This window comes from Galleria mellonella, unplaced genomic scaffold (assembly GCF_026898425.1).
Source record: "Galleria mellonella isolate WM207_F2 unplaced genomic scaffold, CSIRO_AGI_GalMel_v1 utg165, whole genome shotgun sequence".
Classification (NCBI taxonomy): Eukaryota; Metazoa; Arthropoda; class Insecta; order Lepidoptera; family Pyralidae; genus Galleria; species Galleria mellonella.
The window spans coordinates 1,545,166-1,568,577 of record NW_026442009.1 but is presented as its reverse complement, the minus strand read 5'-3'; the positions used below and the strand labels follow the sequence as shown (position 1 = coordinate 1,568,577).

Sequence of the window (23,412 nt, the reverse complement as noted above, 5' to 3'; positions counted from 1 at the left end):
TACAAACTTTCACATTATTAATATTAGTAGGATAATTATGCTACGGTATTGATAAATTCTTAGTTTGTAAGTACGTTGTACTTTCTATGAATAAATTTATATCGAAGTTGATGTTCTTAGTTGAGTTTTCATAATTCCATAAACAAATATTCCACAGATCTGGATACATTAGACGCCTAGATACTGAAGTTCCCTCTAAAAACGGACTGAAGGTGATCATAAACACTTCTAGTAAGTGGTTAAAATCAGACAGCATTCGATCCCCTCATATGATTTATGCTAATATGTGAGCTTAGGGAATAATCTGGATGCACAGAATGCATAGATTAAGAATAATACGTGCACTCTATGAGATATTACGGTTACTATGCGACAGTAAATAGTTTCCATGGTTATGTAATATTTTGGATTAATCTCATTACGGTATCAGTAGATATAACAGGCGAATTTTATTAAACAAAGTATATTACTATTAATAATAGTTATTACCTAAAAATGACGGAGAGAGCTCCCATATCAGCCGAAGATACTTTAGTTCGCTACGATAATCCCGTTTTAGTCACTACACAACCTGAAAAAGTTGTAAGTATTTATAGCACTATTCAATGGAATAATACAAGCAAGAGATGTGCCTAATTATGCTCTGCATACCTCGCAAAGGACTTGATCTGCTAGTTGTATTACATAGATATACATAAGCCCTTACTACATGTTTAACTGTAACTATTGTTTTCCTTCGTATGACGTAGTATATTAATTTCTAATCTAATCCTTATCAGCTGGGGGAAAGTGATTGTTAGTAATGAGGACTCTTTTTCTTTTAATGTATGATAATGGTAACCCCGCCTGCGCTAACGGTATACACTGGTGGAGCACTAGTGAGGGATGATACGTGAGAATGATAAGGCAAGTCAGTTAGCCCATCGTGATGGTAATACACTTGGAATTCAGCACGATGGTTTCCAGGAGAGACCACGGGGAGGTCGACCTGTTATGGTATATTATTAGCAATGGAACTGGTAATCCGTATTACTAACAATCCCTTCCCCCCAAGTAATAAGGACTAGCAGCACCTTATCAGGTCGTCCTCCATGCGGTTCTCCCTGGAAACCATAGTGGGCAATTATTGTTGAATTCGCGACGAGGCCAATTGACCTGCTTCGTTCTAAACCATTATTACTCACTGGCGCCCCATCAGTGGCGCAGATGATATCACCGTTATTGCACAGCTCATAGCACTTTTCAACTTTCTTTACAGAGACTTTTATCTTTACATATTTAAGTTATCATTCATTAATACACAATTAACTTCTTTATAACTCATTCTTCGTTCTGCAAATATACATAGTAATTTCAAAATTACAGACATCGCCCCGTACAGGAGCGGCAGCACAGCCATGCGTGCCAACAGAAGCGAAACGTGAAACTGAAGAAATATTGAATGCCATTCTGCCTCCCAAAGAATGGGAAGAAGATGGTCAAATATGGACACAAAAGGCATGTCGTGATTGTATTCTGTAAAATATAAAACACGTCTATGTGTATAACTACTAAGTGCTTACATTCATAATAGTCATAGGATGAGTAGATTTGTATCGGATACAGGTATCTTTTATGAGGAATCCAGTTGCTTACGTTGCCCTTTAAACCATACTACACTGTATGTATTGCTGCTTTACCTCAGTCGGCCTAAACAAGTAGCAAATTAATCTATTAATACACGTTATTACTATAAAAAGTGCTTGAAATAAAATGAAACAGCAACTTACTGTGTTTTACTCTTACAATCAATGGCTATACAGCGAAGTATGTTAAATCTAAGGTATGTAATACTTACAGATATCATCAACACCAGCTACACGTCTAGATGTAATAAACTTACAAGAGATGCTCGACACACGTCTACAGCAGCGTCAGGCCCGAGAGACGGGGATTTGTCCTGTACGCAGGCAACTTTATACGCAATGCTTTGATGAACTAATACGCCAGGTTGGTAGCATGCTTTTCACTTCAATTAACATCTGTCTGATTAAATGCCTATATGAATACGCATAGGTTTCTTAGCTATGAACCAGGTCGGACAAATTACAACATTGATTCAATTTTTTTAAAGAATATTTTCACAACCATTACTTTTTTATAATCATGAAAATTTTCACAACCATGACTTATTTATAGGCATCTGCTAATTTTATGCGTAATCACACAAACATTTTAGTCAATTTTGTGAAGACGAGATCTAAAAAAGAAATTGAAATTAATTAAATTTTAGGTTTGAACATTTCAGTAGTCTACAAGAAACAAACCCACGTGGTACATTTGTTTAAGGTAACAATAAATTGTGGAGAAAGAGGTTTACTGCTACTTAGAGTACGGGATGAAGCCAGAATCACTATGGAAGCATATCAAACACTTTACTGCAGTTCTATTGCTTTCGGAATGAGAAAAGCTTTGCAGGTATCTATATATAAAATTTCTGTAAAGATGGTAGTTGGAGAAACGAGTCAATAGTTAATTGCGACATCATATGGCAATAGCATGGCGACATCTACTGTCTCTAAACTCTTTTACCATCCATAACAGGAACCATAATGTTTTTTTTTTATTATTCAAAGAGGTATATATTCGATCATGAATTGGGATCGATTTGGATTCTGAAATCACTGAACTTGACCGTAAACGGGAAAACTTTTACAAACTGAGCTATTACAATTGATAAATAAATAGAGATAGCTATGTATTTATAATTTCACTGTATCAGGGCCTTTGATTCGTCTAAAATACGTATGTATTTGTGCGTGTCTGGAAGATTTCAGAGTACTCCAATGTTGGCATATGCACGAGCCAATGCAAGAGATAATATTAGGATTAGATTTCTAGGTTTTCTTTAGTCTACCCTACAAAGAATTTGAAAAAAATATACAATAAAAATATATAAACATTATAGTCGGAGCAAGGCAAATCGGACCTCATGGACCAAGTAGCTAAATTAGAAGCAGATCGCTCGGCCCTAGAGAAACAATGTATGGAACTAAAACAGAAAACCGAACAACTGGAGAGAAGAGCGGCGGAACTGCGTGCAGCAGAAGAGAAACGCCACCAAGAGGAATTGCTTGCGTTGAAGAAAACTAATGCTCAACTAAAGGTAAGAAATTTCGTATTTCATATTCTTGTCATGAAATACGTCTACCAAGTTTGCTGGCAAATTTTTAACAAATCCAATGGGATATTTTTTACATTCTTCTGATTGAATAGGTACTTACTTATTTATGTCGCTAAGGAGCTTGATTATATGCTGTGGTGCGACGTTTTGAAGCTTAAAATGGCAATGAAATCACTAAGTAGGTATTGTGACCACAGACTGACTCAAGATCTCTACGTCTAAAGGATAGTTTTAGCACGAATAATATTTTGTGCAATATTCTTAATGTTTATGGGTGGTCGGATTTTTAGATTTACATACATTCTAATAAATGTTATTTTTGATTTTAGGCACAACTCGAAGGTATCATCGCTCCGAAGAAGTAATTTTTGTACAAGTACTGGTGCATATTTTTAAGATAATTTGTTGTCTTTATTATTTCATTATGTAAAAGATTATTTTTTGTTTTCGTAAAATTAAAAATGCAAATAAATTTACATATTTTAATTATGTTCTTTTATTTATGTTGAAATTATTAATCGAAAATGAAACAACAACGTAATTTTATTAAAATATATATTAAACCATTTAATTGGGACAAACATACAATATCTTCATTAGTTTACAATTCACATACTGCGACAGAGCCTTAAAAAGGTATATAAAGGACACACATATAAAACATTCTTTCATTCGAAACATCAATGTACCTATTCATTTCATTACGCCCATTAAATATAAATCGAATACTATTATTACAGTACATACAGTTCATACGATACCTGCGGAAATGTACATTTTCATAAACTTTAAGGACAGTAATCAGGATATACAATCATTTTTAGATGTACAAATACACGGCCCCGTGGATGCAAATGCATAAATTGATCACTATTGTAAATTACTATTGCTACAAACATTATAATTAATTAAATAGTTATTAAAAATAGCAAACATAATTGACAGAACAAAATCACAATACGTAACATTGCATAAAATCCGCTGAGATACTAAGGCACCACATAAAATAAAATTAAAAGTAATAATAAAATGTTACATTAAAATACTTATTCACCAGTAAATATAAATACTGCAAGAATTAATAGCAATACACAAATTATATTGAACTAAATGTCTCATGAATAAAACAAGTTTGATTGGAACTTTTCTGTGATGCCAACTTACTTCGTGTACAATAGAAACAATAATTTCTACTGCTTTAGATGTTATGTACAAGACGTTTATTTATAATATATATTATACTCTAGTCCATCAAAAACTGTAATAGTACTCTATTACAATCTAGTCATCATTCATAATCCTCAACGACTCCAATTAGCAGGTCAAGCATCATCATAACAGTCAAACATTAAAACCTTCACGGAATGAAATCGCTAAAATTAAATACGTAAAGTATTTAAATTATATATCAAAATACATAATATAATTATCTACCCATAAAACTAAAAATCTCCATTTCAAAATGAAATAAAAAAATAAAATTGTGATCAGAAATAATTAAAATGCCTTTGACTCTCGCTGGTTGATTTCTTCAAATTGCCCCATTAACACAAGAAGTCGGTGGTGGTTATTTAAACTTATTATCACAGTTTATAATACAAAAATAAGATGGAAAACTCAAACAGTGTCATATAGCTATTCGTTTCGTTGAAGAAATCTACAATCGAGTTCGATTCTCGGCTGGTGCCGAGTCGTGGGATGTGTTGGCTGGTGTAATGTCATGGGTTTTTGGGTAAGAGCGTATTGATTTGTATCGGGAAGAACAAACGTAGTAGTCGATTCTACTGAGGCTGATCAGTGTAGGCGGTTACTTTTTGCGCTGGTCCCACGGGTATGGCCGTGACAAGGCCTGCGCTATTGTCCAAGAGAGGGTTCACCACTTGCACGATATCTGGTTGGAGAGAGTTCTCTCCCCCTTCGATCTCGCCCTCCCCTAGGCTGATACCGGTTTCCGCGAGGTCAGTGGGTGCGGTCTCACTGCTTGGGCTCGTAGTGAGCTCCAACGATATTATTTTCTCTTGCGTTGTTTCCACCTGTATAAATATTAGCACTAAATATTAATATAAGGCATTAAATTACAATATAATTAATATAACAGAAGACCATTGAAAAAGACGAGTTGCAAAAAATATCTAAAATATGACAACTTAATTGAAGTTGGTATAATGATAAATATTTAAAAAGTGCGAAACAATAAAATTATGAACAAATTATTCAAACGTCATAAACGCATTTCTGAATTTAATTAACAAGAAGCGAAGTAATTAAACTTAAAAAGTCAAATTCGCACATGGCGGATGCAAATTTATTTCTATTATCTCATTGTACGAGGTCTGTCCGGAAAGTTCGTATAAAAGTGTTCTGGAATGCGAGAAAGAGGAGTGGGGAGGCCAGGTAAGCGCAGGACCCCTTCCTTATGTCCCTAACAATGCTTCAGTTCTGGTCTGACCGCCGTGCGGCGAACTGGCTTGTCACGCCATCTGTGAAGTTACCTCTTAACGAAACCCCGTCGGCATGGAGCCCGCTTCCGTTGAAGAGCAGCGCGTCGTAATCAAGTTTCTCTCGAAACTCGGCAAGAATGGCCGTGAAATTTTTGCCGATCTAATTCGATAAGACATCCGGGGAACCACGAACAAAAAAATCAAGAAAATCCCGCTCAAATGTCAAGACAATGTTGATTGTTTTTTTCGATGTTCGGGGGATTGTCCATCAAGAATTCGTCCCTCCAGGCCAGACAGTTGATGGAAAATTCTACGTCGATGTGCTCAGACGCCTCAAAGCTCGTGTGGCACGAGTTCGTCCAGAATTGGCGCGAGAGGGGCGTTGGATTCTTCACCACGACAATGCCCCTGCCCACACCTCTCTTGTTGTCCGTGAGTTTTTGAGTAAAAATTCCATTACGGCGACCGAACACCCCCCCTATTCCCCTGAAACCATCTTGGTTAATTCTCGTGAAATTCGTCACAATGGAGTCGCCGGATTTGGCCCCGTGTGACTTCTTCTTGTTCCCAAAAACCAAATTGGTACTTCGGGGGCGGCATTTGGGGGACATAAATGAGATAAAAAAAGCTACGACGGGGCAGCTGAGAAACCTACAACCAGAGGACTTTCAAGGAGCCTTCTCACAGTGGAAACGGCGTTGGCACAAGTGCATTATGTCACAGGGGGAGTACTTTGAAGGGGATAAAATTGATTTACCTGAATAATTGTAAAATAAAATTTTTAAAAAACTTTTATACGTACTTTCCGGACAAACCTCGTACATGCAATAACAATAGTCTCTTAATTAGAATCTTCATTTGTTCAATATAATTAGTGCTATTATATATATATCAATGATATTATTGTCAAAGAACGTAAAAAAAAGTATTAGTAACTAATTAACTGTTATATTATAATGCAAACATTTATTTAAATCTTTTGAAGTATTTATTTATTATTTTTATCCCGCGGCCTTACCACCCCCGTGAAGCAGTGGATTAAGTATCCTATGTGTTCTAGCACATACGTAACATCCTCGTGTACCAAATTTCAATCAAATTCAATCAGCCGTTTAAGCATAATTGAGTAACAAACATACAAACATCTTTACAGACTATCACATTTATAATATTAGTAGGATTAAACAACATTTATCGCTAAACACCATGAAATAGATTAGCCTTATTGTAATGTTACTCCAAAATACTTCATTTTGACCGGTTCATTTAGGTGGTTTGTGTTTGCTGCCAGATAGCTATTGTACCTTTTAGTTCACCTAATACACAAATGGTAAATGCTTTGAGACATATACCTAAAGACAGAGTTAGACTAAAATTATACCGAGAACAAAACAAGAGTTGGAATTTAACAGCGAAAAAAAATTTAGAAAAGAAAGAAAGTTTTTAGAAAGGCTTTAAAACATACCACTTTACGCTAAACAAAATAGTATAAGAAAGAAGATACGCTTAATCTTACTCTACATTTAGAGCTTAAAACACTTGCTCTAAAGTATACACAGAATAATAATATACTATACATTTCAATTTTTATACTCGATCCACCAAAAAATTTCAAACAAAAAATGTACAAAGTAACACCAAATATCCCTTTATGTAGTAAGAAAAAGCAAGCAAGCTATTAGTGAGTTAACTGTGCACAATCAAAGCAACAGTATAAAATAATAAATATAATAACACAACAAACCGTTAACTGTAGATGTGGTTTCTCATCTCTAGAATCCCGGTATCGTCTGACAAAATAATATATAATATTTATATTAGCATGCCATGCCACAGTATCATGCAACAGATAAAACATCAAATATATCAAGAATATAGTGATAATATATACTATGTATTTACATCTTTGATATTTCTTATCGAGGAAAATTATATTATTGCAACACCACATCAAATTAGGTATTCTACGTGATTAAACTAATCTTCTAATCTACCTCAACAGATGGTGTTTCACTGGAATGTGCTAAATAATTCATGTGCATTTAGATAGGCCCATAATATTAACACCAAGTGTTTTTATACATAGTTAAACTAGTCAGTCGATAGTCACATAACAGTCGCCTATATTAAACAAAAGTCACAAAGTCACGAAACGATAAAAAGGATTCCGGAGTGAAATAACGTAAAGAACTATAATCATTCAGGTATTCGTCTAGTAAAACATATTTAAATAATATATTCAAACCCTTTTAGAGCCTTTTTTATAACAAAGCATTCATATTGTAGGATCAAGACCAAAATGTCGATAAAATGCATTTTACTTAGATGTTAACATATTTAAAGTCATCTCTAGCGGTTTATATATGAAATAAGAACTAGCACATACATACATACACGTAAAAACATAACCCTCCTGCTGTCAGTAAAGACAATGTTTTATCTGTCGTATTTAGCAGTCAAGTCACAATCTCCACAGTCCGTATAAATTGCACGTAAAAAGCTAAGCATATTGTAAGATATAGAAATATAAATAATAAACAACCACACACGATACGGCATTGCTTGTGTACAGCGTCTTTTTATATACTATGCAGCACAATTTACAGTGCGTAGCGACGCGTACCTCTTTCTCAATCACTTTCTCTATGTATTCGACCGTCCGCACTTTGGTCTCGCCGGTGGATGGGCACACATATTCCTCGGTGCGTAGTGTTATGCGCTCATCTAATAACTTTTCTTTCTCCTTCACCGCTAGTATAGGCCCCGGTTTTGTACGTAACGCGATACGTGGTAGAGGCCATTTCTATAATTTGTAAAGCCAATTTGACATTCACAACCCAGTATGAACGAACATATTGCGCCAACCAAGCGACACTGATACCCACCCACATTTAACACATCAGTTACCACATGTTAGCTTTTAGTCATAACAACAATTATTACAAGTATGCATATTACACCTACAAATTTTAAAACAAAATGTATTTGAAATATAGTATAGTAAAACTTTTATGTGTAGACATTATTAAGGAATCAGTTTTTTTTTTTTTATGATGCTTCCTTATTGTAATGAAACACCAACTATAAATGCATTAATGTTAATAACCATTCGATGTTAACGGTTACAGACAAACAACATGTATTTATTTTATTATTGGATTATGACAACACAATCTATGGTAGCGAAAATGAACTAGTTATTATGTTAATTAAAATATTATATATTGTATTTTTTTCTTAGCGTGATTATTTTATTTTATAAAATATTGTAAAAATTACAAAATATCACAGCCATCTAGTTCACTTTTTCCAATTACGAACTAAGATGCTTAGTAATTTTAAGTGGATAACATTCAAATACATTTAATATAATTCTATAGAATAGTTACCTCGGACGGAGATTTATCCCTCGGCGGAATGACATCATTCACAGGACCCGCCAAGTTTTTTATTGCCTTTGATGACTCGATTGCTTCCTAGAATAAAAAAATATACATTCAAACATATAATTTATTCCTTTTTTAACTCGGTTAAAAATATATAAATCTTAAGCACTTAAATTATAATTAATAATTGGCACTAATTTAATTACTACAATATTTACAGTATTTCATTACTATTTTCCCGCCAAATGTGTATGTGTAACTATGACATACTATTTACGTTCTATAACTGGGATGTTAAATATCTTCATCTAATGAGGGGGGATACTGAATAAGACGAGCGATCACTCTTTACATGAAATAAAGTTAGCCTACAGAGTAATAATTGAACTCTTGGTATACCTGTTCGAGCGAACGAAGTCGGGCGGCGCGCCAAGCTGCTCGACGGGCGGCTCGCGTAGCTGCGTCTTCACTTTCAGCACCATCGCGTCCAGCCCGCCGCCGCTGGGACTTTGCTGACGGACTGACGCCACCCAATGACACACTACAATACAAAATGATAATGCAATTTAAAATAAGAACAGAAATTTCATCGATCTTGACCTATTATCCCTCACTTGAAAAGCACTGATTCAGAATGCATGATAAGCCGTCATCATGTAAGCCTAGTCAGAGCATGATGGCCTCTAACACGGCTAAGAATCAACGTAACTTCAGATCCATTAACATTACAATTGCTTGCCAAAGTTTCCAAGCAATGTATGGCCTTCCGTAAATCCATTATGTTCGACGAAATAGGAGAGCACTATAGGCCCTTGTTTTACTTGTCATTTGAAGATAAACTTTTTTGTTTAACGTCGCCTGATGATACAATTGAGCAAAATGTTCTGTCAATGCAGCTTTCAAATTCCACGCTAGCGTTCGTAAGAGTTGACGACAATCTATTATACTACAAACCCTAATGTGGGATTTAAAAGCTATGATGTTGCAAATTAATACCTATGGCCATTCTCATAAGGTTCTTCGTCGGAATGCGAGCTGTATTCGCTTTGGCGGTCCTCCCCCGGGGACCACGAGTCGACTTCTGCACGCGATAGAGATGCCATCTTCCGTTCCTCTTCCTGCTTCAATTTCTCCACCTCATCCGCCGATAGGAATGTAAAAACTCTCTCTGCAAATGTTGTAATGAAATCTTTTATCATAAATATGAATATGAGTTTGTTTGTTACCTCTTAGGTTAAAAACCTAATCATCATAAAATTTGGCTTATAAACACGTAACAGCGGATAACACAAAAATAATACGAATAAGGTATTCATGCCAGGACAAGATTTGGCAATTAAATTATGGGATAAACAGGAAATTTTCAAGCCACAACACGTGGGTGATCCTTCTGGCATTGCAAGCGTTCTTGGCTTGCCACGACCACTTACCCTTCATCCGGTAAAACTTGATATCACCCTTTTTACACTAAAAGAAATATTTGTGACGAGCTTGGATCCATTACTGTATTAATACCGCCGTCTTCATCATCATCATCAAATGCATACACTACTGTGTTTATGTCTGAAGAGTAAGACAAAAATCCTCCAGCAGTAGAAATTTAAAACAAATTCTCTCGAGTGGCGACTTATGAGTATGAGAAATGTCATGGCAAAACTGTGAAAATTAGTAGAGTAAAAGTATCACGGAATTCTTTAACATACCTGGCTTTGGCGACGGTTTGTGACTTTCTTCCATTGCATTTTCGAAGAATTTCTTCTTGTCGCTGACAGATGCTTTCACAAAATTACCAGAATGAGGTGGGGAAGCCTGAGAATACATCGGAATATATTAAAATCTTTCTAAATTATTAATTAAACAGTGTTTAAATCACGATGACGTTAAAAGCTCATGATATTTACAAGCAGTGAAACTTCTTTCCAGGGTCAACAACCATGCAGTCAATATACAGTTGTTAATTTATCAGCGATATTATTAGTATGTATATAAAATAAAAAAATGATGCAAATGTAAATTAATCATGCAAAATATATGTAATTATAAGTTAATAACGTAATTGGGTAAGTAACAAAAATGGAAAAGGAAAATAGAAGGATGATAAACTGATGTGTGTATTTTAGTCATATATTCTGGTTGGGTTGTCGACGAACACAATCAAAAGAAGCTGAGTGTGTGTGTGAGGGTAAGATGCCGTACATTAATGATTACCTCGCCGATGGCGAAGGCTTTGATTTTGCTGCTCCATCCAGGTTTCAGGGTGGATGCGGGCGAGGTACTCTCTTGCCTCACCAGTTCCGAATCTGACAATCTATCTGAATCAGGCGCAGTCGTCACTTCGCCAAAATGTACTCTTCTCTCTGAGTGAACACTTTTAGGCCTATCATCCGCATGTAACAGGGCTGTTTGCGTGACATTTGCATTTATGTCCTTCCCTAACGTGCTGTGAGGAGAGGGGGGCTCTTGTTTATTATGAATGGGATAACTTTTATTCGTACAAACTGGAACAGTATTGGTATATGGATTGAAAGTCCCCGCAACCGTTGTCAAAGATGGATATGGGTCGATCGGAGGAGGGTATGTGGTGGAATGAACCATATATGGTGATAAATTTTTTACTCTTAAATCTCTTAATGATTGATGAAGTGTACTGTTTTTAGAGCCATCATACGTTTGATCTGGATGAACGTTGCAAGGGGAGTTAGGAATGTGTGAAACTATAGGCAAAGTTTTGTACTGTACTTGCAGCAATTCAGGCGGATCGGGTTCTCCGATAGGACTAACTGATAATTCATTATAATACTCATCACTACTAATAAATGGATATTCAGAACTACGAAAGACTTGACATGAAGGCACATTTGATATTATGGCAGACCGGGGCCGGTCATCTACATTGAGCGGTTGTGTTACAGACGCCGGATAAGCGTTAAAATTTATGGGAGGTGGTACTTCAGTGTCGGGCGAGTTATTGGTTGAATTTGAACACTGCATGGATGTTTCCGCTTCGTCATGCTCGGGAAGCACAATACGCTCAGGAACGACAACAATGGGCGGCACACACAACTCATTCTCAACAGAAATATTATTTTCGTTCGTATCAAACGAAGGCGGAGGAGGTATGATAAAGTCTTCGGGAAGTACTAAACTTGCCTTATGGACAGGTCTCGAAACCTCCAGCGTGGCTTTCGGTGGTCGATTTCGTATTAGTAATGAGCTAATTCCCGTACATGCATCGTTAGTTTCGTAACTATTAGAGTCCGCATCGTCGTCATGCATTAAGGGTCGGGGGGTCGCTATCGTATCGTTCGCCGACAACGGTTCGTAATGATCGGATTCGTGTTCTGGTTCCCGAGTGAAACTAACTCGCTTCATTTGTGGTTTTCGCGGCACTTGTGGTTTCTGTTTGACGGGGGGAGGCGGCGGCGGTTGTAGAGGACGTTGCGTTTGTGGTGGCGGTGGTGATGGCGTTGGCGGCAGGTCGACAGATGTACCGTCGGTTGCGGACGGTGGTCGGTGAAGGGTGGTCGGTGTGGAGGGAGACTGCGCCTTCGTCTTCTGCTGTGTAAACACTGCGAGCGGCGAGTGGGGCACCACTTGCGAACTAGACGACTAACCAAACCAATACACTGTACTAGGCCACTCGTACTTTAAAATTAATTACTTTAACATATTATTGGCCAAACTAAAAGAAAATAAGTGTAAGATAAGTTGTCTGTATTAAGGAATGTAATAGTAAATCATTTATGTCTATCTCACACTTTAATAAGCAAGCCACTTGCACAAAAATATAGCTTAGCTTAAACAAATTAATAGAAAATTGGCCGGCGAGAAATAACTGTAAAGCTGGAGTTGGCAAGGAACACAAATCTTCCAAAATAAATGTCATTAAAAACATGCTAGCATAAAATGAAAATAAACTTTTTTTTTTGAAACATCATGTATTTAAATGCAACACTAAAACATAACGGTAATTAGATAATTATATATCTTAAAAGTAATAATGGATTACACACAATAATTATCAAATAGTAAAATAATTGGCAGTTAAAATAGTGTTTTGGCCAAACATCACAACTTACGTAAATCTAAAGTATAATTTAATGATAAAAATTGAGCTTAAAATTATGCTTTAATAAGAAAAAATATTTTTTTTTTATACATTGCCTAAAATATGTTTCAAAGTGATAAAGGAATTCCATCGATATGTAGGAAATCTAAATAAAAACACGATGTGTCTGCAGGTATATTAAATAGGAGTAGCATCTTGTTTTAATTTATTTATTTAACTTTAATGACCATTTATAGTTAATGGTTCAAAAGGCGGATTTAATGCTAATAAGCATTCTCTCCAAGTCAACCAGATATATAGGTAATCTGTGTGTAATTACCGAAGCAATATTTTTAATATAAGATAGGATAAAAAATTGGCTAAACGGTATAAAAATTGGTCATGTATAGCAAAGACTAAATACTGATATTGACAAAAGTTTAAAATAGAATTTTAAATGCTTATGGAATTTTTAATTACTCTACTTAGGGGCATCGTTAAATAGAAACATTCATATTGGTCATTTTAAATTATACAACAGTCAATTTATATGAACAATAAAATAAAGTATATTCATGGGAGCATCTTAGGTTAATAGTCTATGCCAATTAACTATGCCTAAAACGTATACAGAATTATCATTAGACAATCATAATAAATATAATATCAAATATAATATCAATCAAAATAAAGTATAAGTAACCTGCATTAATATAAATGTTTAACGTATTAGTTTAAAAATAAAAAATTACAAATATACGTTTTAGGCAATAATTTAAAGAGCAGACTTACCAGTATATTTATATATAGAATATTCCGTATAGTATGAAATAGATATACATATTAAAACGTGCCCTCCAAATAATTTTGATATATCTACCATTTATAATTTTATAACGACTATTCAATAGAGAATTATTGTTTCAGTCAATTTTTTCTAGCTTTTTGCGCATTATCGCAGGTTTATTTAAATTGGTGTGATATTGAATACATGTAGGTATGTATAGTAATTAAGAATAACTATAAATATTTAATTCATTTATAGATGTTACAGGATCGTAAATGGCCATAGATGTATTTATTGTAACCACGTGTAATTTTGCTTTTGGAGCGCATTCTAACACTTAGATACAACATAAATCGATAATATCATTTTAAATATTATAATATTATTCCCACCTCTTTCTACTAAATGAAGTATAAGATCATTTTTATATACATAAAATTTTATATTAAAATACACTCAAAATCACTTCCACTGAACCACGAGCCATTCTAGCAGTCATAAAGGTTTCCACGGATTATTTTCACCATTGTAAATATCTTCCAATGTTCTAAAAACAGTCACTGTCTTACACACAAACTAATGTATAAACATCACTTAAGAACGAAGTCATTTATTCAAGAACACACATTACAAATTCCTTATTTAATAACATCTCTCTAAATGTACCGGACAGTTTACATGAATGGTTAAATCATTCAATTATAAATCTGCAAGAGTATGGGAGATAAAATCTATTATCTTAATAGATTAAGTTTGGTATATTTTATAATTAGCTTTATTACTTTTCCGTGATGAATGAACTCATGGTTGTTTAAAATAATTTATAACAAAAAATATCATGCTTGCACAAAAAATTAATCTATTGTAATTAATAAAAATAAAATAATTTTACAATTACAAATTCATTTAAAACTAATTAGTAGTCTTAAAAATTATTTTTGAATGAAGTCCTAAAAAGGTGTATAGAAAATTTAATCCTGACATTTTTATTTATTATTATTACATTTAGTTGTCGAACCAACGCAATTTAATTCCTTAACAAAATGTTATACAATTATGTTTTTTTTTCGCATGAATAAAATATTTTGAAATTGATTACACGAATAGACTGTAATGTAAAAAATAACCGATTTAATAAAAAAAAAAAACAATACACTCCAACGCTTCACCTTGTTTAAAGTATGTACAAATATTTTAAATTGGAGCAATATAATTATCACATATTTGTGAGTGTTAACATTATATGGACATAAAACACTAACCTAACATAATATAAACATTAACTATTTTTTACAATTACACTTTGGACAGATGTCATACATGATGGGCTATGTGTTTCCCTCCTTTTCCTCTGGGTTAGCACTCTGCAACGGACGTAATATTTTTTGTAAATATAACTTTTAAAGTCGGGATAATATTTGGTTGTCTTCTATGCAGAGAAAGTCGGTACATAAGCTAACACATGACGACATTGATCTAAGCTACAGTATATCAAAACAAATATGTGTCGCTATGTTTCTGACAAAATACATTTAAAACCACTATTACAATAAACTTCGTTCATTTCAACATAGAGAACTTAAAGTCAGGGTACATGCAGAATATATCCTATTCCCCATTGGGTAATCAATCACGAGGTTTACAAGTACAAACCTAAAGAGAAATTTTATTTAAGTGTACGTAATAGGTTCCTAATAATGTGCCATCCTTCTGATTCATACCATCTACATATAATAAAGGTTATACTGTAAATATACTAAACATTTATTTTGGAAGATAAGTTATAAAATATACTTATAATATACATAGAGAGTTCAATACATAAGTAAGTATATTTTCATGCAAGCAAATATTTTATACTACAAAATATACAAAGTGCATGCCATCAATTACTCAAGGGATTGCCAATCGTGCAAAAAATACATGGCAACATTTTTATGGTCTTTACAAATATTATGTTAAATAGGTAGTTATAATTTATAATACAAAGCTATATTTTACTTTCCATGCTGAAAAATTTTACTTTTTATTAATTAAATAGGTATAAGCTTATTATAAATAACTTCAGTAAGAGAAAAATATTTTTGGTTAAAAGAAGACTTAATGTAATAATTTATAATTTACATGCATATTTCCAGAAATATATTAACCATTCTTACGTTTCATTCTACGATTTACTTATGAGTGTAGTACACAGATGTGAAGTTATCAAAAATTCACAACATTCTAAATTTTGTAACGAGAATGAATCCCTTTTTCTACAATAACTTTATAACTAGCAACTTCAAATAAAACTTGTATCAAGGTTCTGTACACTACACCATGGCAAGTTATTGCTTTAGTACTATAATACTTTAGACTTTACTACCAAACTGATACTATATTCTGGCTTGTCTATATAGTTTTAAAGACAGGTTAATTCGAAAGTATTATATTAAGACCTTTTTTTCTATGAAATTACAGTCTTTTAGAAAATAATCGCATTTTTTACCAACGTAGTCATATTTCGTAAAATCAACTACCACTGTTTTCACTACTCTATTAGGGATTATAGTCATGATAATGTTTATTTTACTTTGAATATTAAAATTGAATTGTTAACGCGAACCAAAATCAATCTCAATACAAACAGTAATTTCATAGTTATAGGCCTAAGAGGCTTATTACACTATCATATATATTGAATTATATTTGTATTAACATATCATTGGCGTATTTTAAAAATTATCAAATACTTTGTAGTTTAAGAATCATAAACTATTTTTCATTATCACCTGTACTTACTTATGACAAGTAAGTATATTCAGCTCCGCAAAAAATATACTTCGTAGGCATATTAGATTGAAATATTTGAATTTAGAATGTGGAATTGTGTATCTGTAAGTAGTTTTTGCTTTGCAATAAGCCTTTTTTGCTCGGCAAATAAATGCTCATAAAATTGAGATGGGATCATTTTGATCCTAATTCCGTCGTTTCGAAAAATAATTATCAAAATATATTTAAAATTGGCAATATAATAGCGTGGCATATAAAAAATACAAATTGGGAATCGTTTAAAAATGTATAAGATATTTTATGAATTATTATGTGTATGATAGTGTAAGAAACCTCTAATACAAGTATACAGTAGTTATCTCTAGCTGTATTAAGATATATTTCGATCACTCACCTGAGGTTGGAGTGTGTGTTTTGACATTACGACTGTAGTCGTCTTGTGTTGGGGCTCGGGCGATGTTGGCGGCACGGGTTCCATAGCCATGCTTTCAACGGCATGGACTATGTCTAACACCTACATCATATCGAGTAGTTTTAACACCAAATCAACATTATACCTAATTTGTTGTAATATGTGAGTATGCAAACAAAAATTATCATAATAATCTTACTTCTGTTTGCACCAAAATAAATTCGTCGAGTTCACATTCATAACACAAATTTAAATAACTTATAACTGTCTAATACAGTTACAACACTTGTTGACAAACTAAGAAACAAAAATTTTTACCTTTTCTGGCGTAGACTTTTCTCTCATTTCTGCGACTTGTTTCTCATGTTCAAACTCAACTAGATCCTGTTGGAAATGTTGCTCCTGTAATTTATAAATATACGTGATGATTTAATGATTTATTTTCAATTTACATTGCCATGATTAGAAAAGAAAAACAATTTATAAAAAATATGCATGTGACTGTAATGGTAAAAATTTAAGAAAAATATTAATAATTAAAAACATAAAAAATGACAACAAATACCTGCTGATGATGATGCAAGGGCTCATCTCGGTCGAGGCTTGACGTTGAGTGAGACAGAGAGCCGCCAGTGTCTGCCGTCCCGCTTTCGCTACCGGTCTGTCCAAACATACGTCTATCTCTATCTAACACTACGAAAATGAACTTGCACAAGTTTTTTGTGAGTACATTTAAGCAGTGCCGGAATTCGGAAACAAACTTGTGCTTAAGATTAAAGCTAGATTTGTTCATGGATATAACTGCGTGGTTTTTTTTTTATTTGGTGCAATTACACCCAAGTGCAGAGCTCCACAAGTCAGTGTCAGCGCATTTACATGGCATTTATGTAATTAGAAATACAGTTAACATCAACAATTTGAATACAAATGGCAACATTTGAATACATTTATTTTTAATTAAACGCATAAAAAAACCATCAAATTTTTATGACTATTTGTATACAACCTTTTGATGTGAATCGTAGATTATGTAAGTGTAACTTACGGTATATTTCTCCGGCCGCGTGTATCCATGACACACGACAAGATGCAGCGGCGCGTTAGTAGCGGAACGTAGCGCGTTTACGGCTTCATTGTGCGTCGCGCCTAAAAGGGACACGCCATTCACTTCTAGTAGACGCATGCCGACCTGTATTAGAACGTTAGTTTTAATGAATGTTAAGAAGGAATAGATTTGGCGACTGTGGCCATTAAAACTCGGTTAAACTCCTCCTAAATCTCTCTTCAAATACATTGATAATAATAAATTAATTGATATGAAGATAGAAAGTGTTGTTATAAAAGTACAAATACGTGGCATTAATAACCTAAAACTAATACAGTTCACAGCTAACAACTTGAACAAACCTCTAGACAAATTATATATATATATATATATATATATATATATATATATATATATATATATATATATATATATATATATATATATATATATATATATATATATATATATATTTAATGCCACTTTTCGTTGTAATTTTATAACTCAAGAACGGACTCACCACTATCACTAGGCTTTATTCGGACTATTTAGTCGATGGTTTATGTGAAGTTTGCACACAATCGGTCGAGCGGTTCTTCATTTATTACATTTTTTGTAACAAATGAATTCAATAAATGGCAGATCATTTTGTTAATGGGGATTTTTGTGTCAAATTCAAACTTTTTTTAAGGTGGGGATTGTGCTGTCAAATTGAAACTTTTTTCAGTGTTGACAGAATTGTCCAAATGTATAAAATATGTATTTTTTTATTATTTCATTTTATACGTAGCAAAGCACGTACCGGGCCGCTAGTTTTTTATAATTAAAACAGTAAATTGAAACAATAAAACTTACTTTAAGTCTACCATCCCTTCTAGCTGCACCGCCGCTATTAATTTTCGATATGAAGACTCCTTCGTCGTTTGGATCGTTAGGGTTTCCGCGTTGACCATTCAAACCGCCTTTGATATGCATTCCCAATTTCTCGCCCTCTTGCTTTATGATGGTTAGATCCTAGTCAGATAATTATAGTATGTTAAACAATAGACAACACGTCATATGTAAATAAGACAATTATAATGTGATTTGCTCCAAAATTATTTATTACGACATTCATTCTTGGATAAAATTTACTACTATATAAAATCTAAACATAAGTAACTTATTATTTGAAACGAAATATACTATTACAATACTCAACTAACTCCACATTAGACAACAGTACATGCAAAGCCTCATCTCATGCATTCTGTAATAAGCTTTCATATATAAATATAACAATAATAGAACATATACAGATACACATTCCATTAATTTAAAACAACCACCCTAGCACAAGACAGTAGATGTATTGTAGTGTTTACAGTATAAAATGTTCTAATAAAGCTGTAATAAAGTGTAAGCTACTGCATAAACTATTTCGGACTTCGGATGTAGTTTGAAATATTAAAAGGGGCCGCTCTCTACGATAGAATAAAGCGTTTCAACGATATAACCATTCAGGATTCGACGATAGCTGAGCACACGTATCGACTGGATGGGGTTTCTGACATATATTGGTAAAGTAACACACAGAAGTTCGAGATCGGCGGGCGTCGTTCACACTTACAGTTGCGTCAACAATCTCAACTTGAATGAGACCCTGAATGTGCCGCAGTGGCCGTCGAGCGCACGTGTGAAACAAACAACGTTATGCGTTTTATAAACAGTACTAGCTACACACACAGAAAGAGGTAGACGACGCAAGCGTTTCATTTTATATGAAAATTAAGTATACTATTACTGACATATTATTTCTACATTTTCTTGTATGAGAACATTTCAAACAAGTTGTTGCTAAAAACACTGCCAGTAATGATGTTTTTGTTGATTCTCTGAATATTTTCCAATATACCTTTCATGTAGAACTCCGAATCGATATTTAGCTAGAACTCAAGTAAGTTCGTTAAAGCCTATTTAGGGCAAAAAATTTACACGCAATTACAGTTGCGACTTCTATTAAAATCAATATCTGTGATACTAGTTCTTTGAATATAAAAGTGTCTATATCGAAGTGTTTCTTGTTGTTACGATGTACGTACTGCAGGAAGCGATAGAGTTCGCAGCACACACAGCCTAATTGCCTTAGTAATGCAGCCGGATATTATGTGCATAAGCATTATCCAGGTATCTTGTACCGCCAAATGTCTACTTTCAAGCGATAAACTCACACTACTCCATGACACATTAGGCGCACGACTGGTGTCAATTATAATAACCCACAACTCGTACTTGCATTCATGCAAAACATTGCACTGCTTTCGTATGTGTAAGTACGTATAATAATTATATAAACTGATTTTATCACAACAATCCATTTCTGCACATTATTCTAATATGCATATTATTACTTAGTTTATAATTAGTCGATAAAAATGATAAAATATGTCGGTCAGTGACACAAGATTGGTAATTAAATGTTAATCGCTAATTGTTTTGTATAATGCATTATAAAGAAAAATGTGATGGTGAAAAATTATAAATATATCAATTTAAAACCAATAATGTTAGTAAAATACTAATAAATTAAAAAAAAAACTTCGTAGTAATTATTAGAATTTATGATCATAAATATTCAACTTAGCTTATGATCGGAAATACGTTATTCTAAATCAATTTTTATGACAACGTCAATAGATCAACAAATCCCATGTCGCGTATTTGATTTTCCACCAACCTGGAATCCCTGTGGCAATGGATCGTGTCGCACGGTGAGTGTGAGAGTGGCTCCGGGCTGCAACAATAATTGCACAGCGTCTCTGTGTGTAGCTCCTGTTAGCTCTGTCCCGTTCACTTTGATAAGACGATCGCCCATTCGAAGCTTACCAGAACGAGCGGCCACCCCGCCTGGCACGACCTGTGTAACATGTTTATTATGAACCAAAGAGAATGCATTGAGTACGAAAAACGTCAAAAAATTATCAGCTGACTAACTTTGGAGTTTTGACTGATGCGTTTTTTTTTTCTTTCAGATTAACTATTTAATTCAGATAATCAATTTTTTTTATAACACGAAGGTAGCACACAAGCATACAGCTCGTATGATAGTAAACGGATTTCAATCTCTTGTACAATTTATCTGTAGAAAAAATTATAAACTTTTTCTTTTTTCCGAAAAGCGCGCCACTTATTCATTAAATCGTTTTTATCAAAGCGTTTGTAACAAGACAGAGTATCTAGAATGTCTAATTTAAGATTTACTCATAGGATCCCGATAACTACCATTTTCCCTTTCTAAATGTAAACACATTTTTCAGTTCATTTACATTAACAAAAAAATAATTAATTATTAAATTATTATCCAAAAGTTTTGCTTTGTATATTAATAAATATAACTTACGTGTGATATGAATATGCCGGGTTCTTTGCCACCGAATGGCACGCACGAGTGGTCGGTGCCGCCAATTATGCTAAAGCCGAGAGAACCACCCTCCTTCACCAACGTCACATCCTGTAACAACGAGAAATAGCAACATAATAAAAGCAATCATTTTATTGTAATAAACCAAAAACAAAACTATAATAATACTAGTAGTAGCGTTCAAGCGAAAAGCAACGGTGAAATAAAGAGTAAAATCTTCGCAAACTAACCTACAGCTCGCTGTATTACGCTTAATTACGTCTCATTTTCAGTACATTTCATGTATTTTACCATTCTGTCTTTTGTTCAATTTTGTCTTGTAAAATTTATTGTTTTACTGAACAATCAAATGTTCCAAAGCGATAACACTAAAACTGTCACTGTTATCGGTTAAAATATGGATATTATTTTTCAACATGTCTTATAAGCATCCGCAGTTAGGCTTTAGAGATGTTTTAAGAGGGACTCTGTTGCCTATCCCTCGACCACTGAATTCCCTTAGTTGCCTCTTACGACACCCCCGGGAAAGAAAGGGGTGGCCCATTCTATGCCGGGACTACACAGCGATAACTACAAATACAGTATTTTTATTCTCTTATAATTTCAAAATGCATTCCACTTATGGAACGTATTCTTCTCCCAACACTTTAACTAGAGCAATATTAGTAAAACAGAAGAAATGTACTGATTTTTTACAATAGATTTAACAATTATATACAAATATTTCACAGAGATTTTCACAAATAATTATAAGAAGCTCTTAAAATTCAGTATCTATATTGTACCATCGCCATTTTTACTCTATAAGCACTGCGTTTTTCAGATAATTATATAATACACATTTACCAATGAAACGAACTTCGACGGACAGTAGCTCTTGCTATCCGGGAAGTTACACTCAAAGGAAATGTTCCTTATATAACATATGCGATATAAAAACGCACACTTACAAAGATCAAAATTACGGTTTACCGCCCAATATAGAAATATGATGCGTGATATTACAGTTAATAAACAATAAGGCTTCATAGTGCAATTTGCACTAAAGGCTGGTCATTAGCAATTCTCAAGTAATTCCTTCTTAGTATGCGGTGCTGTCTAATTCTTCAACATTTAATTTTACTTGTTTACGTAAAGCCTTCACATTATAAAGCATTTAGTTTCAGAGTTCGTTAGTATAATGTAAAAAAACTCTTTTAAATTTGGTTAAATATTCAAATATGACCAACCTTTAGCTACACTCAATATACGTATACATCTACATTTATATTCTTATACACTACTTATATTGATGAACAGTAAAAGTGCAGCAACTACCATTTATTTGCTCTGTGATATTACAGCTCAAAGCTGCATTAACAATTCCCCGAAAACTACCCAAATAATTGGTAAAAAGATTTATACTCGTCAATTTATTATCTTGTTATAGAAAAAAAATTACAATTTGATACAATAGAATAAATAACTTCCAAGACCGTAGAAATTGTCACGAACTATGCTGTAATGTAATAGATAACCGAACATTCCAATATCAGAATTCAAAAGTATTAATACCCATCTAATGGCTTTACGTAAGACGAGTGTAAATCTTTAAATCAACTCAAATTCTTACTTCAATGATGAGTGGCGCGACGAGCTGGTTATCCGTGATCCTGGTGACAGTGGTCTCCGTGAAGGTGGACTTGGTGATCGTTTCAGTGACACGGCCTAGAGTGGCCGGCGGCGGTGGTAGTACCACGCCCGCGGCGCTCGGCCGTTCCACGGTGACGCGGACGCCCCTTTCCGGCGGCTCGGTGGCCGGGCGCGGCCCGCCCAGGAAATGCGCCGGTATCATCGCTTGGAACTCCTCGTTCGTGATCGGCCGCGATGGCTGCGCGTTTAACACGTTCACATCGTATCAATGGAAACTTATCATAAAGGAAGGCAATAGGAGTAAGTCGTGTCCAGATACATTT

At 34.0% G+C, this 23,412-nt stretch overlaps 2 protein-coding genes across 13 annotated transcripts in view; one reads left to right on the top strand and one right to left on the bottom strand.

The window, feature by feature from the left end:
• The first annotated feature begins 104 nt into the window (after positions 1 to 104).
• On the top strand, positions 105 to 3,649 carry LOC113518965 (putative inner dynein arm light chain, axonemal). Its single transcript, XM_026904007.3, has 6 exons — positions 105 to 582; positions 1,366 to 1,497; positions 1,840 to 1,989; positions 2,329 to 2,457; positions 2,948 to 3,145; positions 3,493 to 3,649. Exons 1-6 carry the CDS (start codon positions 496 to 498, stop codon positions 3,526 to 3,528), a joined length of 732 nt encoding a protein of 243 aa, XP_026759808.2. The 5' UTR covers positions 105 to 495; the 3' UTR covers positions 3,529 to 3,649.
• A 52-nt stretch (positions 3,650 to 3,701) lies between these two features.
• LOC113519076 (protein lap4-like) overlaps positions 3,702 to 23,412 on the bottom strand; it is a 95,895-nt gene continuing 76,184 nt past the window's right edge. For 3 of the 12 annotated variants that reach the window (XM_052892701.1, XM_052892704.1, XM_052892702.1), the window contains 16 exons: positions 23,070 to 23,327; positions 21,437 to 21,547; positions 20,774 to 20,953; positions 19,667 to 19,699; positions 18,913 to 19,071; positions 18,058 to 18,201; positions 17,578 to 17,673; positions 17,331 to 17,414; positions 16,995 to 17,114; positions 11,199 to 12,599; positions 10,694 to 10,799; positions 9,987 to 10,158; positions 9,390 to 9,531; positions 8,994 to 9,080; positions 8,228 to 8,407; positions 3,702 to 5,196 (listed from right to left, as the gene is read on the bottom strand). In XM_052892701.1, the coding sequence (XP_052748661.1) occupies positions 4,945 to 5,196; positions 8,228 to 8,407; positions 8,994 to 9,080; positions 9,390 to 9,531; positions 9,987 to 10,158; positions 10,694 to 10,799; positions 11,199 to 12,599; positions 16,995 to 17,114; positions 17,331 to 17,414; positions 17,578 to 17,673; positions 18,058 to 18,201; positions 18,913 to 19,071; positions 19,667 to 19,699; positions 20,774 to 20,953; positions 21,437 to 21,547; positions 23,070 to 23,327 (3,525 nt within the window). In that variant the 3' untranslated portion in view covers positions 3,702 to 4,944. Of the gene's footprint in view, positions 5,197 to 7,348; positions 7,395 to 8,227; positions 8,408 to 8,993; positions 9,081 to 9,389; positions 9,532 to 9,986; positions 10,159 to 10,693; positions 10,800 to 11,198; positions 12,600 to 16,994; positions 17,115 to 17,330; positions 17,415 to 17,577; positions 17,674 to 18,057; positions 18,202 to 18,912; positions 19,072 to 19,666; positions 19,700 to 20,773; positions 20,954 to 21,436; positions 21,548 to 23,069; positions 23,328 to 23,412 lie in introns of all 12 variants that reach the window. The other 9 variants (XM_052892706.1, XM_052892709.1, XM_052892710.1 and 6 more) reach the window with 9 other exon arrangements.